At 37.8% G+C, this 19,570-nt stretch overlaps 1 protein-coding gene across 2 annotated transcripts in view; it reads left to right on the top strand.

Annotated features, from left to right (window-relative positions):
* The window catches only part of LOC138631402 (rho GTPase-activating protein 42), a 57,620-nt gene that overhangs the window by 13,845 nt on the left and 24,205 nt on the right, over window positions 1-19,570 (top strand). For both annotated transcript variants that reach the window (XM_069716326.1, XM_069716327.1), the window contains exons 2-3: window positions 2,935-3,030; window positions 5,794-5,855. In XM_069716326.1, the coding sequence (XP_069572427.1) occupies window positions 2,935-3,030; window positions 5,794-5,855 (158 nt within the window). The remainder of the gene's footprint in view (window positions 1-2,934; window positions 3,031-5,793; window positions 5,856-19,570) is intronic.

Raw genomic sequence — 19,570 nt, forward strand, 5'->3', positions numbered from 1 at the left:
AACCACGATAGTATAAATGTCTTTAAGAGCTTTTCAGTCTGTGGTCTCATTGAGTAAATGCTTTGTTATTCTTTTTCAAAAACACTTTGAAATACAATATAACACTGCTTGCATTTGGGTACAGAAAACTACTACAATACTACAGAGAAATATCCCAGGATTCCTTTTTATCAGGCTTTCCAAGCAGTTTATGTTCCTGTTGAGAAGAGACCATTGATTTTTTTTGCAGGCTTTTAAGGCCTGTTTGTACTTTGGGATGCCAGTTGTCACAGTATGAGCTTCAGAGGTTTTAGCACAGCATCCACAGACTGTCAGACACCCTCATACAGACACTCTAGCAAAAAGAAGAAATTCAAAGTTGAGTAATTTTCAAACTTTCTAACAGCCTTCAATGTTCGGCGTTTTTTATTGTTGTAGTTCATTAGGAAAAAAAAACCTCAATTATCACTTAAATCAAAGAGTGTTTATTCCTTAAATGTCCTGCTTGACAATTACAAATAACATTGCTGCTGTAATTTGGATACTATGTAAAAAAAAAAAAAAAAAAAAGAAGTTTCTTTTCATCATTGTAGTAAAGGGGGATGGGATCCCTCTTAAGGAGCTGAACTATAGGCTCTTAAGCACAAACATTACGAAACGCATGCATCTGTACACTTGGACTGACAACCTGCCAAACAACTGCTGCAGTACTGATTCAGACTCGCTAAGTACAACTTCTGTCTATTTTAATCAGCAGTAATATTTGAGTCTTCTATCACATGAAAACAGTGTCTCTGTGAAATGTATACTCTGTCGGGGTGTGTGCATTTCTGACATCCCAGGCAAGCGTCTTTTATGTTCACAGTTGTTTGAAGTGAAGACACGACACGAAAAAAAAAAGTGAGTCACTGTTAGCAATGGATATGAAAATAAATTGTGCATTTCAGTTGTGTGGGCAGAATACCAGAGTATTTCAGAGTTTTAATGTTGTTTTGCTTTTAATTACAAATCTGAATTAAGAAGTGTTAAAAGCCTCCCTCAAGAGCTTCACTCCACTTTTAAAACTACTTGTGAACGCAGGTTGCTTTTACCTCCGCAGACCCACACACTAATCCTTGTTATTAAAGTCTGCAGCAATTTGGAAATTAGTTGCATAATCAAAAACTATTAATAATGAAAAATAAAATTACAAGTGATTTTATGCACTTGGCCAGCTCCATTAATGTCAGCACTGTTACTTTGGCCCCTTTATTAAAACAACTTCTTAATTTATTTTCCTCACGACATGTCTGATTTTCTTGAAACTTTAATTGGTACTGGAATCAGATTCTCTCAGTATTTATGGTCTGATTTCTATCATGCAAATCACCATGTATATATTGTATGGTTTATAATATAGAGCTATACTTTTTAAAGCAGTTTGGAGATACGATCAAGATTTTTTTTTTTTTTTTACTCTTTAACTTGGTAGTGATTATCTTGTCCTGTAGTAGTTAGAACTTAATTTCCCATTATAGAGCTGCGCCGTCATAAAAATGTGATCGCCAATTCAATTTACCTTTTACTCTGTTAGCCACACATGCTGTTATTTCAGATACCCTAAAAATCAGTCTTGAGCAGTTTTGCCTTGATGTTGCACCACGGTGCAATGACTAGTTCCTGATTGCTGCATTGAAGCTATGTATGCGCGCTTTCTCGTCAGCAATCTACAAATGGAAAGGATTTCTGAGATCGAGTCTGTATAGTTATTATTTTCTACTGATATTATCATTTGAAGTTTAGGTTAGATAGGTAGTTACTTTATTAATCCCACAAGGGGAATTTTTTTAGGTTAAAGACAGGACTTGGTTTTCTCAGCTAGAAAGTTATCGAATACAAAAAATTATTTCTCCAGAGGTTGTCAAATGTCATCACTAAACAAAACTCCTGGAATGAAGTAAACATCATAGAGTTAAACCTCCCAGTGAGAGGATCCAAAGGTGGAATTCTTCTGAGGATTTTTACTCTTTTTATGTTCTTTGTCATTTTTTACCCAAAGGTTAGGCTGTTCATCAGGCTTAGGCTTAATTGTTAGGCTTAATTTTACTGGACAGATCTGAGTACTGTGATGAATGGACAAGTGAATGTAAATATAGCTGATATTGCTGTCACTCGCGCAACTACCATTGTGGGCACGGAGTCGGGAAGTCAGCAGATCATAAAAATGCATGATTTTACTCTTCTGCTCTCGGAAGTTGTAAGAAATGCTCGGATTATGTGTATATGTATAATAATAAAAGTACTGCTTTACTCGCATAGGAAGAAGTGATCCAAAAATATCTCAATATTCATGTGTCACCATATGACTTCTCTGTCATTAGATTACCAACAGATTATTCTCCGTTAACCCTTTTCCATTACGGGAACATACTGACCCATAACTGAATTAGGTGCTGTCCCAGCTTCTGCTTTTGCTTCCTTCTGTGCTCTTCCCGCTTTGGATAAACGTTCGGGGGCCTAAATTGTGGCACTCTTCACCAGGTGGTACAAAATCAAGTTCAAGTGAATCTCAACTACAACAAACACAACAACCGCTATTTCACTTTGAACTTTCTTTTTTATGAAGAACAATAAGGAGCACATTTTGTCTGAATCATGTCACCTTTTCAACATACATCCCATATTTCCCCGTTGGTAAAATACAGTGGGAAAGCAAAGCAGAACCACCTACGGTTTTCAACAAGTTATGATGAGGTTCAGGTTAAAGGAAGCTCCAGGTTATAGAGTGAAATGTTCCTGTAGGGGAAGAACTGTGTGCTACTTATGATAGGCAGTTAATGGATTGGTGCGCTGTGTGTGAATAGTCCATTACACATTTTGTCTCTACTGCACACACTGTAAATTTTATCCGTGTGTCCTCAGTGTCAGGTTGATTTGTGCTATGCTTCATCTGATACTCAAACTCTGACTTTCCAGATCTTTCTGCTGCTGTCCAGAAGTTCTCCCAGTCCCTGCAGGAGTTCCAGTTTGAGTGCATTGGCGATGCAGAGACAGATGATGAGGTGAACATTGGTAAGTACAGCTCAGCTTGGATGACAGATATCTCTCTCTAGTCTTTTATCTTCTTCTTCACTTGAATCAGAACTTTTTTTTCTGACATTTCTGTAAAGATTCTTGTGTGGAAATAATTGGCTGCAGTGCACATGTATCCTGAGAGCAAATGTCCTCTAGTGTTCAAAATATGAAATTATATTTGAGCAATTTTACATCTGTGAAAGTAGTTGATGAAAACCTTAGCAGGGTCATTGTTTTCAGACAGAATGCAGCATACCCTACAGATTCTCAGAATGGGATTCGGCTTGGAGTATAGATCCCAACATTGTCGGCAATGCATGCATAATTAATGTTATTGGTTTGCTTATGGTGCTTCCCCCGTATCTTTTTAAGCCGATAAGAGATCAAAAGGGACTAATTGTGATCAGTGTCAGAGATTAATGGAGGTGCAAACCTCGTAGCATCCACCAGGAATATGGAAGCAGCTGTGCAGCGGGCTCTGTTGGCTCTAATGGGCAGGACTCCCAGTCTGGCCTCCTCTTCCTCTTTTATTTTTTGCACTGCTCATTATCCTCAGCTTGAGTCCTTCGCTCTGTGGAGCTGTAGACTGCTGAATTACTGTCCATCTGTGAGGGCTAGACTGGATATCGACCTCCTCCACATGAGGCTGTAATGTTCATCTGAATGCTAAATGAAGAGTCCTTTTTTTCCTCACAAAGCAGCAGCGACTGTGTGATAGCCATGGATGCAGGAAAGCAATTATGCTTATTGGAAAAACTCCTACCCAAATCCAAGCCTCATTAGAATCAAGCACACTTTAATTTGAGGCAATGGTCTCTTTCCCTGGCCGTCAATCAATGATGTGTTGATCTCAGATTGAACAATGGATGTTTCAGCTGCCCACTGGTCACCAGTCCTTCTCAATATTTACAATGAAAAACACCGGCACAACAGAAAGGGTTCAGATGACAGTTCAACAACATCTGTTGGAAAGTAATTATTGATAGACATCTGAATACTAATGTTGGCACTCTGCAATCAAGGCCAAGATATGATATTGAAAATGAAAAATAGTGCAACCAGTACTAGTGTGCTATTATGCATTTAAGCACTGAGTTTAAGTGCTCAGTCTCCTTCCTCAAACTCCCAGCTTCACAGTACCCGTGTTCACTCACCAGCTCGAAGAGAAAAGGCCATGATCACTGTTTGAGGAAAAAAATGAAAAGGCTTGTTGAAATCAATCTAGTCATCATTGAAACTAAGCTTTCTGACTGACATAGCTAGACCCTTGAGTGAATGCCAGCCATGATCTTGATGCAGTATTGGTACAGCTCACTTTGATGCTCCCAACTTCCCCACAGAACATCGAGATCCTGTGCGTGCTGCCAGACGGGTTCACCTGACCTTTTATTGATTTCTCTCTATGGCTTCCTGCGGTGACATTCACATTCTGGTGCAGTTATCTGGGAATCAATGGGGCCAAAAGATTGATGTGGCTATAGAAATTAAAATTTTTTGAAAAGTTACAGGTCCTTCTCTCAGAAGGTCAAGCCTTCAGTCTCCCATAACTGTTCAGAGCCTTCTGGGATGGAACAAATTGGATGAGCAGAACTCGAGATCAAAAGAGTTAAATATAAAGCAAAAGGACCACATTTAAGCCAATAAAATTGATCTCAAGCATACAACTCTTACAGTGTGCAGAAATATGTGCATAGGAAATGTCTTTATTTTTTCATAAGCTCATCGTCCATATTCATCCAATCCTTAGGTACTACATTTTATGTCATTCAGTAATTCATCAGGTCTATTGCCTTTCCACCATTTAGCAGTGAAAGATATGCAAGCTGTAACCTCACTTTGACTCCCATTTCCTTTCTTCAGAGTCTAATCTTGTCCCATCAGCGGCTCCAGCTGTGCCCTTTACCCCCTGAGAGGTTTGCACTGTTGATAAAGGAGCTGGTAGCGTTAATAGGAGTCCGGCCCGCCTGCAGGATCACTGCCACAAAATCATTGCTCCCTGCTCTTTAAAAGCTTTGGTGTGTAAATGGACCAAAGTGTCTGAGATGATGCATGGGTCCCAGTGCCAGGCTGTCGAGGCTGATAATGATGTTACTGTTTTGGCAAGCAGAGCAGCTTGACCGCTGCTAAATGGCTGGACACAGGGTGACACTGGGGCTGACCAGCAGAGGCCACATTGTGTCTGGCTCTCTATTTAATGAAGCTGCGGAACTATCAAGACACAATTCTCTGGCAGATAAGGTTCAATATATTGTATGCTGAATTCATCTGGCTCTGCAGAAAGTAATATAGGGTACAGGTACAGCCCAGATGGCGTGAACGTATCTCGACCACATCAGTCTCTCTTAGGTTGTGACAGTAGATTGTAAAACCTAGCAGGGGAAGAAAATAAAGGGAAGCAATCAGTGGTTTCCATTCAATTGAAGTATTGTTTTTTACGGCGAGTCCTGGTTTTAAATTGGACAGCTGCATGCTTTTATTAGGTTCTAAAATGTGCTGCACTGAAAGGTCTAAAGCTGCAGTGCAAATAAACATTTTAGCACCATGCTACAGTGCTTGTGGGATGCCAGGAACATCTGATGTTTAATGACTGCAACTGTGTTTTTTTTTTGTTGTGTGTATTTTTTATAATCTGAATGTATGTACTTGCTCAGTGGTGAACATATTGTGGTTGATGTGTCATACGCATTGATGCATTCATCGATCACTCAGTATTTCAGCTTTATTATGGTCTTGCACGAATGATCTTTCTTTATGTTTCAGCCCAGTCATTCAAAGAGTTCTCCCAGCTGTTGAACACTGTTGAAGAGGAGAGAAGACGCTTGGTAAGAATGCAGTTTTAGATACAGAGGAAAACAAAATCACAACATTTGCACAAGACAGTATTAAAGTTGTTTTATTGTGTCCCTTGATTATAACTTGAAATACAACAACAAAACAAAATCACAATCACAAAAGCACTCATTGCCTATTTCCTAGTTCACATTTTTCCAATCATTTTATATATGTGCTACAAATAAATTTACTCTTATTTTGTTTACTTTGCTGAATTCGAAACATCGTGGTTTTAAAACATAATTTATCTTTTTGTTGCCAATTAAGAAAATAACCACCAAACATCTGTGTGATTGTGGTTGCAGTGGGGGATGCCATGAACATTTGCCTGAACGCTTATTATTGTTAAATTTCCACAAAACTTTGTATGTAATCATAACAATTGTTGTACTAATTGTTCAACTTTACAAATGTAGTGTGTCAAGGCATGAATGAACCGAGAAACTTAAATGGACTTTTTCTTGGCAGAAAAATGCCTCTGTGTGTTTCAGATGATTGACAGTAAACAGAACATTGCATAACAAACGGTGTCCAACAATATGAAAATGTTTAATATTATCACAATAAAACAGCAACGGAACAGAGGAACTTTGGTGAAACCAATTACGGCTTCTTGTTACGTGATAGATTTTGGAGCTCAGATCATTTTAAGTCAGTGGACGTTCTTCTTCGTGTTGTACAAAAACTGGCAGTTATGTCCCCGGTTGGCTGGTCCAAAGGTCGGCAAACAAGCCTCCAACTATGCTGAATGTCTGCAGACAAACCAGGCATGACGTAAAGGGCAAGGACGAAGGAAGTGGGGGATGGGAGGCATATGTCCCACCCGGTGAGAGATAATACCAGCCCAGACAATATTATGCAAAATAAGGATGATTTTGTAAAAGTATATTTAAAATAGAAAGAGAAGGAACACCTACTTACCTGGCTTTACCCTCTGTGATAACCACGTATACATTAGTTGATCTGTGCTGTCATATTTGTATTATTTTGAACAAGTGGAGACATCCTCTGTAGGTTTCACCTCCCATTTTTCATGTAACCTGAACAAAGCTGATCGCACATGTTGAGTTTACCCCTTTGATTGGTACACAGTACAGTACACAGTGTACAGAGTCCCCTAATTCACCTGTTGACAGAAACTGATGCTCTATCAAAAAACTGCGACGCCAGATTAACCCCTAAACTCATCAAAGTGTACAAAGTCAGAGTGGTAGAATATATGCAGTATGAGGAACATGGAGTGCCTTGTACTTCACTGATGTACACGGTGTTAAGTTTTGTTTCGGTTTCCCCATTTATACTTAATTCAATGCAATTCTTCAACTTTCTCCTCTGTAAAAACAATGTCTGCAGACTGAAGCCTTAAAAAACACATTTCAGTTTTAATAATTTAAGGAATGCTTCTGCATTTCTTTTTCACTTTCCACCTTTAAAGTTTACTTGGGAAACTTTCTAAGTTTCACTCTGTTGTTGTGTTTATGCAGAAAAATAACTGCAGCCTGTAAATAGCATTTAATCTGTAAAACTAGACTTGTAAGAGGATGGTGCTAAAACGTGTCTCAAGGCAGGAATTACCTTCCACAGTAATTCTTGTCCATGTACTTCCGCTGTGAATCTGATTTACCAAGTCTGATATGCAAATGTGATCAGCTGCAGGTGAACAGTCATAGGTTTTGTAACTGCCTGAGACATTTTCATTAGAACTCCGTTCTCCTTGAAGGAGCAGACTTCAAACTATTTACAGCCATTTTTTCTAAGTCTTCAGGGAGTGCGTGTTGATTTAGTTTGGAATAACACTTTAAATGTGACTTCTAGGAAAAACACTAAAGTTTAAGGCAGGTCTAATAATGTTACAATATTGTAATTAAACTACTGAAGGTCTCACGCAGTGCATCGATTTATTATATATATATATATATATATATATATATACACACACAGCTTTACTGTACCTCTGCTTTACTATGCATTGTATAAACTAGCTCTTATAGCTGCTAAAACACAGGCTTGTCATAGGTTTTTATAAGATTATGTGGTATCTCAAATTCAGCATTTTGCCCCTGACATTCAAAGTGGATGCAAAAAGTTGCCCTTTGGTATGGAGCCCTTGAAGGGCCATTGCTAGAAATTCTTTGAGGACTACTTTTGTGTTCACTTGCAATGAATGAGCACTAAATGCACCACAAAGTGTGCCATCATCTCCTCTTCCTGTAGTTTCTGCAGAGTGTTTCCTTTAATTGGAAGTGTGTTATAGCTGAAATGGACCAACACACTACTGTTCATGAGGACCGGAGCGGCTGAGTGCAAACAGACATAAAGTTTACAGGGAAAAGAAGAAGAAAAGTCGGATTTTGCGAGGTAACGCAAAAGTAGTCCTCACAAAAATGGTGGCTGTGACCATTCGTGGTCTCTGTACTTTGAAGATGTGGGTCAACTCTGTACAAGACAAGTAGCTTCACAAAATATTAAGTCATCCTAAACAATTTACAAGCATTAAGGCACCACTGATAAATACAGATCACCAATGTAGCGGTTTCTTTTTAATCCCTCAAAGCTCTGATCCTTGAGAATGATTTAATTGCTGTAGATGAAGCATGGCCTGTAATACGTGTATCAGTCTGAACTAGTAATATCAGGGGAATTCGGCAAATGATGCAGAGCTTGGAAAGATTTCCTCCAAGAAAAAAAACATTTGTTTTTTTAACTCACTTAATGATTTTATAATAATTGAATCCTCTTTTGTAATCTCGAATCAACACACCTGAACAGGCAAAATACGATTGCAGAATGTGCAATAATATTCTTCTGTTTCTTGATTTAAAATGAAATATAGTTGGAACAAGTTATGGAAGTCAAGCAGTGGTGGTCATCTGACAGCTGTATGAACAGGACAGATTTAGTCGCAACTGGATTTTTTTTTTTTTTGTGGTTTTCGGAGTGCCTCCCATAAAGAGGCAACAGCATTTTACAGCTTTGTGTGTTAAATGTGAGTTTGAATGCACATATGATAGAAACAACGGAAGAGGAAAGATACATATTATTGTATGGGTTCGTCGATAGTCTATTCGTTTTTAAAAACAAGTCACGACGACAAACACGAACTGGATAAGACAAATGAAGTGATGCCACAGCTGAAAACTTAAAAACAACAACAAAATGCTTGATTGCAAAGTCATGGAAATAAACGTAATAAATGAAAGCAGCTATGAACAGTCTCCTAGCACATAGGATTGCAGTACTTTGTACTGTATATATATGTGATAGATTTTAATAAGCAAAAACCTATTCATAGCACACACACTTCCCCTTCATCTCTCTCTACTTGCCTGAAAAGCATCTTCTTTGCATCATCTCTTTTCTCTTCGCCAAGCAGTCTTCTGTCTCATCAGAGCTCAGGAATATGCAAGAAACACAGCTCTGATCTTGGCACATTGGGCGGTTTTTAATGTTGGTGATCCTGGAAAAAAAAAAAATTCATTCTCTACTTTTAAACATTTTAAATCTCTGGGGATGCAAATGCCAGAAATGTAACTAATGTCAAATGTAAACTTAATATTTTTTTAAAGCCCTGTGATGTGAAAAATTACTTTTTGATAAAGTTTCCCCAGAAGATTATACCCAGAAGGTGCTTTGAACTGGAGGAAACCTTTTTTTTTTCTCCACTGCTCTTATGCATGAATTGTAACCCACGTTAGGTGTAACTGTGATTGACATTACTTAGTAAGCTACAGCAGATAGTGTGCTCATTTTGAAGCTCATTCTTTATAGAAACAGGTTGGATAGAGCAAGGTCAGTGATTAATAGGCAGGTTGCCAAGACTACTTTTAATACCAGCATCTTTCATGCTCTTATTTTTCAAGATGATGGCTCCTTCACAGCTTTCACGGCAGTGGCACTTTGACATTAATTGAGATCTGTAATAAATGATTTAAAATTCTCGTGAATGCCGTCTAGGCAAATACAGTCTCAGCATTGAAAGCAGTATGTATCTGGCTTCATTCCCATCATAGCAATTTAAGCTTCACTTGAAGTGGAGATGAGAAAATGTATCTAGACAGCCACCTCTGTGCTTTTGCTTTTACTAAAGATGGACAAACCTTTATTAATCAACAGATTCACCTGTGAAAAAAAAACAAAGAAATGGTTTGCTGGAGTCAGGGACTGTTTTCATCTTTGCTTCATAAAGTTTGTTGTCCAAACGTGCTGAAATTATCAACCCACATGCGATACTAACATTAACTGGGACAAGCTTATTGAACATTTATGGAACACTGTAATTGCTTCTTGTTTTCAACTTTAGTTTACTATTAAAATATTTTGGAAACACAGAATTCATTCACCTCCGGATTGTATCAATATTTTGCCACTACTTACAGGACCCAAAGTATTTACATATTTCATATTCTAAAATTATTGCAAATGTTCCCTCTGTTTTGTTATGTGCTTCTTGGTTATAAATACGTCAGCCATTCAGCTTCAGTAACCTTCCCAACTACTTATACTCTGTAAGTTTTAGATATCAAGGAATTATGACAACATCTTACATAAGTCATGTTTGGAAAGTGTGATCCAATGGTGTCAGGTGTTCTATAATACATTCTCTCACGCTACACGATTGTAATGAGTCCATCATATTGTAAAGTCTTAAGCTCAAAGATCCGCAGAAGGATTTGAAATGCTCTGACAGAGAAAATAATGTCATATTTGTCCTTTAATCATTGCTTTTTGTAGAATAAATCCAAGGACAAACGTTCCACTTTCATCAGATGATTTGTTTGTTTTTTAAGTTAACGACTCTCAAACTGTAAGCATGCATCGTTCTACACAGTGAAGGTCAAACATCCAAGAAAAGTACGACTAAAATGCATTTCTGAAGAAATGAAAGTGCAGAGCCATGAATATTATCCCATATCTAATAAATTAATTATTTTTCAATAAAAGACATGTCGGTGGCAGGAGGCTAATTATTTAGTTTCCATGAGGAATAAAAGAATACAGTGCAGACTTTCCCTTTCATGTCTTGCATTCATGTATTGTCTACTGTCCACCACATCGTTATCAAATCCATTTATTCATTAGATTCTGTAAAAATGCAGTCGAGCACTTGCCAGGTGTTCCAGACTTAAATGTACAGTACTGCAGGATTTTATGGGTCTTACCGTGCTCCATAGAGAATTGTTTCCAATTGTCACATCCTACTTGGCGTAGACCTCAGGTTCATTTTGAAACAGTTTAAGCAGCTTTTAACCAACCAGCTTCGAAACAACATACAGTATGCGCCGAAACTCAACCACTGCTGCAACGACATTTAGCGATAAAAAAAGAGCTTGACTTCAACTTCATTGCCACCTTCACTAGTCGCTCATTGTGCTAACGTTAATGCGAAGAGGGTTTCCAGACTATAATCACAGAGAAGAAAACTGAAGCTGTGACCAATAGTCTGGCGTAGCCGCGCCAGTCAAGCAGAGTTTCAACAGAGAATTTAAAGAGAATGAAAAAAGACTTTTGGAGAAAACGTTGTTTTTTTTTCCTGTTTTGAAAGTCATACAGTGAAGTTGACATTTTTTCCTACTTTTTATGCTGGTTTCTGAGAGCTGTATTGCTGTATATTATATTACGGCATTTACAGCCAGCAGATGTTTATCTCATGTTAGGCTATAAAGATACAAAATCAGAAGTGACAGAATAAAAACTATAATGTATGTTTCATAGTGACAGAGAGGTGCCTCAAACACATCGTCTGTCATCAGCTCAAAAATTGTTCAGTATCAAATTATGAAAGATGAAAAGCTTTTATGTCAGAGCAGGTCACACTAAACACTTTTTATGTTATAATAAACTATTTAATGATACATTAGAAAGCACAAAGAGGAAATTCCTTAAATATTATCTGGATACAAATATTCACAGTATGTGCATCTGGTTGGATGAAAAAGGGAGACAAGCGCCGATGACCAGAACGTTTCATCTTGGTGTTTTTGTAATTTGACAGCAGAACTTAATTAGTGCATCTCAAACCAACACATGTTCACAATTAATGAAATATTTCCTAACATGGGAATTATACTGTGCTCAAAGCATGAAATATTGTGAGAAATACCAGTTGAGACTCAACACTGCTATACTTAAACCACAATCACTGCCAGATGGTGTTTCTATTTTGAGGGTTTGTTACTCGATTACTGTCAGCAGATGTGGCGGTTGCATCCTTTTGTTAGTAAAAAAAAAAAAAGAACTTGTCAAATTCAGACTGAATAGGTGTAAACTTTCAGAAGCAGTTCCTGAAATAATTTCCAGATTGTCCTGTCTCACTTATTCCCATTTAACAGCTGGACTGGATCTGTTAACTAAAACTACAAGTACCCAGACTGAACTATCTGGGTCACTGAAACTCAGACATTTCAGATAGAGAGAAAACCTGTCTGCTTCTAATTCAGCCCCCTTGTCCTTTGTGGAGGAGTGACTAGTATACTATATATCTGAGGGTGCTCCTGCTGTATGGAAGAGACTCTTACTAGTAGCCCAATTTCTGCGGGTTTTGTCAACCATGAAGCATTTTACTGTCTGTTGGTCTGCGGGTGGCCAAGCCGAAAATCTCTTTGCTTTTTGCTTTGTGATTGGTTTGCCAGCTACCCAAGTGTGTTATTCCATGTGAAAACTTCCCAAATTCTATCTTTTTGAAAAGATTTCTGCTTTAATTCCCCTGTTGAAACCCCCCTCACCAGCATATAAAGAGTGAAAGCGGTTCAGGTTCTGCATGGTTTGAGAAGGTTCAGCACCGCTGAGCGTGGATGGCATTTAGGAGTGGAAGGGCAGTGCCCTGATGTTGTGGCTTTTAGACTGATGATCATATCCCCCAGGGAGGGAGCCTTTTATGGTTGCAGTGGAAAACAGATAGACTTTTCCTGTTGTTATTTCTGAAGGGAACAACAACAAAAAAATCTGGTGTAGCTTTTTTTTAATGCTCATTTAAGAAAATTATAGTGCAAATCTGAGTTGTGAACAATTCCATTATTTATTGTAAGGAACAATCATGTGCTTACATACTGTAATAAAAACAAACAAACAAACAAGTGAAAACACAAACATTTAAATCAGTTCTAGGATGTTCCCTCTGAAAGAATTTGCACTTTTTATTTGAAACTGATCATGTCAAAAACGTTAGTACATATTGCAAGTTCAAAATTGATTTTTAAATATCAAGAAGTCTTGCTCGAAGACACTGGTCATTAACAGAAAACATAGACACAATATCGTGTTAAATGCACTGTCAATGAAATTATAATGGGATAAATGTAATATTTTAATAAATATGAATGACAAATAATACCTATTCAGGGTAAAAATTTTCCCTTATTTTGGTTTTGAATCATGGAAAGCAACCTGTGGAAGCTCAACAACTGTCTTGGCAATATTTTGCAAGACATTGTAGCATCTGTATTTTGCTTAGTAATAAATGAAAGACACATTTTGTAATTCAGTCCTCCTTTTCCTGCTCTTCCCCACACAGTCCCTCAAGCACTGACTTGCTGCACTGTGTTGTATTTATTTCCTACATTGAAAGTTTTCCTTTGGTTTACATTTTTTTAACACGTACAATTACACATAATTTGTCTATTTGCTGGGGAACTGAAACCAAATGGCATAAAGTGTGTCTGTATCTGTTGTGCGGTTTATGCTGTTGCTGCTGTTCTCAGGATTTTAACAGTGCAGTAATTCTGCTCTGTGGGTACCTTGTGTGCCGGCCTGTGAACTGAGGAATGTCCTGTTGACCCTGAAACAACACTGTGAAATAATGGCAGTCATTGTTCTTACCCACATTCACCCTGGCTTGTTTAATGAAGGTCTGAAAAGTATTTGGAATGAACATTATCAAAGCCTTGTGCTGTCCGCTCCACAGCTAAAGTAAACCACAGTTAACATGAGCCCAGACATCACTGTGTATATCATTATTCACCTCAATCATTGATTCATGTGCACAAAAGACAAAATATTAAACTTGTCCAGTGATAACTCTGGTTAATGTTTCCAATAAATCATGTGTGATTTGCAAAATTTAACTGAAACTCAGTGTTTGAAAACATAAATAAATCTGACTTTTGTGTTATATTTGTAATTAGATTTGAGAAATTACATCTTGGGTTTGCTATCCAAATTAAGGCCCTGGATTTCTTTTAAAAGGTTATTTCTTTTGAGAGGTTAAGAAAAGCATTTATCTATTTAATCTAGTTTTTTGGTTTTTTTTGTATCTAATTCATGTGAAAGAAACCATTCAAAAGTCATAAGCACTTCAGGCAAAGAAAAAAACATAAACAACATCTATTCCAACAAATCCGGTCGTATGGATTGATATTGATCTGATTTAGATGTGACTCCAGATCATGTTGGCTGAGACGAAGCAGGAGAAACACCCTCAGCGAAGCTGATGGAAGCCACAGCTTTCCAACCTGTTCATAACACACTGCAGGTATTCCTTTCCTTCTCGCCCCCCTTGTTATCTTTCCTTGTGTGCTAGTTGTGTGTCACTTCAGTAAAGGAAGGTCACCGATTCATGTGATGGAAAGCATTTTCTTACAGTCTGGCGCTAGATCTTTCTTGGAAAGTGTGGAGAGCAAAAGTAGGTATTTAGACACCAGATGAGCGGCCTGTGGACATGATGTATTTCCTGTCTCTGGTCTGTGTTAAGGAGACACGGATGCAGAAATGCTGAAATACCTCTCCACGGTGAGGATTTTTATATTCCAATATATCAACCTCAAGGTTCACCAGGCACATTAATTAATACAAGAAATATGGTATTTAAATAGTTATGTTATTTCAGCAGACAAATTATATTGCTCAGTCACTGACAGCTTTACTAACTTACTGACAGCTAGCTTCATTTTTTAGGCTCCGACTGGATTTTTAATGACTGCAGTGTGGGGACAGCTATACTTTTGCTGTGGCTCCACGTAATCTGGCACAGTCGCACAGTTGACTGACTGCAAAGCCTCCAGTTTTGACACAAAGGTATCGTGCGTAATTAATCACACTATTTTTGTATTACCCAGCTGTCATTCCCCACTTCTGAGTTCATATTCAATGCTTTATTCTCACCTGTTCAGAATAATAGAGGAGACGCTGCTCGTACACAACACAGTTGTACAAATGTAATTGTAATGTCGTTGACATGCATAAGCAAAGCTTTACAAAGCAGCGCAGTCAAGGTGTTAGCAGATTGTTTAACAAGTGCCTGGTATTGTTTAATCCTTCCATTAGAGGCCTACATTAATACAAAAACGTCACCTAATCATGAAAGTTCTTTATGTAGAGATGTTTCAAAAAAATTGAAAAATCCTCATTTTTAAAAAGTTAAAATTTTACGGAAAACATATACAGACAACAGCTACAGGGAGCCTCAAATGAGGTGTTAATAGACATTCAAGTTTATCACAGGCAGTCAAACTGTACTTAAACAACCGAAAATCAACTTGGGACCCTCAAACCAGCTCCCGGCGACACCAACAGAGTTAACAAACTGGTTAAGAAGGCTGGCTCCATCATTGGCTGCAAACTGGACAACCTGGAAAAGGTGGTGGAGAGGAGAACGCTGAACAAACTATTATCCATATTGGATAATCCTGACCACCTTCTCCACCACCTGCTGCAGGGACAGCGGAGTACGTTCTTCAATAGACTCCTCCAGCTCCGCTGTCACAAGGACAGATACAGGAGATCATTCCTGCCGACCGCAGTAAGACTGTGCAATAACTCACCTCTGGCAAAATCCATCACACAACAATAACACTGTTGTCTGTGTTTCTTGTTTGTTTAAATATAAAAAAATACATATATATATTATATATATATATATATATATATATATATATATATATATATATATATATATATATATATATATATATATATATATATATATACTGTATGTACTGTGCATTTTTATATTTAATATTTTTTACTGTTATTTTATTGCTTTCCTGTATCTATAAATGCTGCTGTAGCGAGAAAAAAAATTCCCCTTGGGGATTAATAAAGTAACTACCTACATACCTACCTACCTTGTTGCAGGTGCCAGTGCTGCACCAGATAAATATTTAGCTCTGCAATGAGATCATTAACCCCCGCTGTAACGCATACGCATACGCACACACATACACATACACATATGCACTTACACACACACACACACACACACACACACACATATACACATACACACAGCATCCCCTGCAAAAACAAAAACAGAAGTGACAGAAACATATCACTACTGCACTCCCTCTTTTATTAAAGGTCATATCGCACCCTCAGCATGAAATAGGACATTTTATTCTTTCAGGAAGATGAGGGCAATAACATTTATTAAGCATTTACCACATTCATTGGGTTTCGGGGGCTTTGCTTACACCTAATTTAATGATTAAGGCTAATTCCCCTTGGTCGCTGCTGCCGTCTCTGTGGTTATTGGTGCAAGTGTTGCTGATATGTTTATTTGATGCTGCTGGCGATTACTAGCTGTAATACAAGTTAAGACAATGAAGTGCAGACGTCTGACTCGGAGAGTCTTTTTTGCATAAGGAAAATATACCCATGTTATCCCACTCAGGAGCTGTACAGGCAGAAACTTATTAACATTCCTCAGCTACACTTGTCAACGTCTTACTGCTGGACTTTCCTCAGACTAAATTGACACCGTTGTACATTCAAATCAGCTGCATTTCAGTCTCAAAGGCTTCAGCTGTTCATTCACACGACAGCTAAACGTGGGTAAGGACCTATTTGGGAAAATGTAATTACTTAGAAGAATAAAGGCTGTTTTTCAGTGTGCCTGGTTAAATCAGTTAATTAATACGTATCACCTCGAGATCTCTTCATGATCTCAGGGTGAAAAAGCAACCTTTGTGAGAATATCCATGATTAAACACGTGGACAAGTTTACACGATATGATTTTTTTAAGCTTAAAACAAAAGTATATTCCACTTATGGTTTGTCTTACTTGTTCTATATTATACTCTGAGAATTTGTTTTGTCACCTCTTGACTCCTCATCTCTCTCTAGCCTCGTCTGCTCAACCTCCTCGTACAAACCAACAGACACACACAAAAAAAAAATCAATAGTTGGCCAGAAGCCTGCTTGATGCTATGGCTGTTAATACTAATGTATCAAGTTGACTACATATAGAAAAATGGGATATCTTGAAATGATAATATAGGTGGTTTATGTAAATCTTTCGTAATGTTTTTTTCCTCAGATGTTAAAGTGTCGGTACATTTCTGACCTGCTTCTGTCAGAAGCTTACACTAAATTGTCACAGTTGGCAGATTTTAACTGGCAAGCACAGAGCGATAAAACACCTACTTGTCAAAGCCCAGTTGGCTTTTTCCAGAACTCTCTCGTCTGCCTGGAGCCACGTTTGCTTGGATAGTGTATGTGAGGTTGAAAACCGCTAAACAACAAGCAGAAATATGCTCTTTTATTTGAATGATAGTGACCGAGGAAGCTTTTATGACGCCTCTTCAACCAGCAAAAAATAGCGAGAGTGGTGTGTACATGGAAATGTGTGTTCATGCATATTCATAAGGCAAGAGTTTCAGTTGATTTGCAGTAAAGAAGCTGAGCTTTAAGTATATTAAGTTGGCTTTTCACTGTGAGGATGCTGTCGAAATACTATCCAGTTACAGATTTACACACTGTACTCGGTGATCCACAGCAAGTCACTGTTAAATATTATGGTGGTTATAGAACACAGACACATAAAACCGAAATGATCGTAACATATACAACTTAAAGTAGATGGACCGAAAGCCACTACAATAGATCTGTTCATATAATTGCATAACAAAGCAAATGGTTTTGTCCAAAATATTTTCTTGCAGCATTTGATCACCAATGAGCTAAACCTAATGAGTGCTGCTCTAACATGAGGTGACCTGGGAAATAATTATTTACAGGCTTTTTCTTCAAAACGGCCAAACAGAATGTACTGTACGTGTTGGGAAATTTGTGAAAAGCAAGGTGTAATACCCTGCTGGGTTTTTCAGCACATGGGCAGATGAATAAACCAGAAACGATGTTTTTTTGGTTTCCCAAACTGTTTGGACTAGATATTCACATGTAAAGATACTCTTGATGGGAGCAAGTTTCATTTGGTACACTTTGTGCTGTTCAATTTGATCGGGCTGTGGTGGCATTCTGATCTGTCTCCGCAAATTAACCCCAAACTAACACTTTTGATCTGCTTGATATTTGGACCGTTAAAAGCAGGAGCAAGGGAAATACAGCACATTGACATTCCTCCCCCTATCTGGTAATGAAATTGCTCAGCGCTATTGCATCCTTTCAAGCATTACACTGTGCTCGCTCATATGGATTTAATCCTGTTGAGAGAGGTTGTTGCTGAGGGCATTTGGCACAATGCCAGTTTGAAAGTAATCCATTGAGTTTTTAATAAGTTGGCCTCTTTCAAGTATAAATATCGGACTCAGCTTATTGGAAATTAATAATCAAACGGATCTGATAGCTTTTTGGATTCACATTTTGGATCTTTACATGCTAATGATTCTTTTGTCAGAATATGCATTGCTTTGGATTTAATGTGCACTAATTGGCACCAATCCACTGTTAATTGTTTTGAAATGATAATAATGTTCTCCCATTCCAGATGCTGTACACGGTCAGCTTTCAGTTACCAATAACTTTCAGAAATTATTCAACTTGAGCAGCCCCACAGAAATCCGAAAAATAACAAGAATGATTTAGTTTGGGATTTCATTTCATTCTAAATATTAGTCCATGATCTCAAAAGCCCCAAGTGCTGTATATTTAATTATCATGTCCATTTAACTGACAGTGAAAAAAGCTAATGGTATTAGAAATCTACATTTAAAGCATGGTAAGACTACAGGCTCAATTACACTGAAAGCATGGGAGATAAGACAGAGGGAATGACACTACAAGTCGTATAATTCTTGCTGTTGACACAGTAGATAATGTGATGACTTCGATATGACTGGAGGATTATAACAGCTAGATTTGTGACCACCAAATGTCCTCTACCTTTCTGATGGAGTTTTACTCGTAACCACCCAAGTACTCTGTTCTTTATGCTTCTTAACCACATGTGGGGATGAATCATATTTTACAGGTTTGGAGGGATTATGTTATATGTGAAGTACCTAATGCAAACGTTCAAATTTCTAACATGCAACTGATTATAAATGACGGTAAAAGATAATACGGTTAAGCTAATCGGAAGACTCTGTAGCTCCCCCAATTAAACATTTAAGTGTACAATTTACTCCCTTTTGTAAAATTAAATGTGGCATCTTGCAGTCCACACGTGACGAAGGCGCTGATCTTATCCATCATTGTAAATCCAGTATATCATGAGTGGGAACTAGAGTGTCAACCCATCTGTGAAGGCCTCACAGTTTACACTTTTTTTGTTCTGGTTAACACTCTTTGGTGACACTTCACTGGAGGGTGCAGAAGACTCATGACATGACATGATTCCCGCTGCTATCATTCTGTCAATTATGCCACTTTTGATTGTTGTTTTTTTTCGCCTTCTAATTTCATAATTAATAGAATTCATTTTACATTCCTGAAAACTTGATGAGCATCAACACTTTAAACTTGTCTGAGAAACATAGATGCCTGTAATTCAAGTTAGGTCTGCCTTCATAATTCACTGGGTTTGTATCCCT

The sequence above is a fragment of the Brachyistius frenatus genome, unplaced genomic scaffold, assembly GCF_029030835.1.
Source record: "Brachyistius frenatus isolate BFR_SWC_R1_liver_20210118 unplaced genomic scaffold, ASM2903083v1 Contig_155, whole genome shotgun sequence".
Taxonomy (NCBI): Eukaryota; Metazoa; Chordata; class Actinopteri; family Embiotocidae; genus Brachyistius; species Brachyistius frenatus.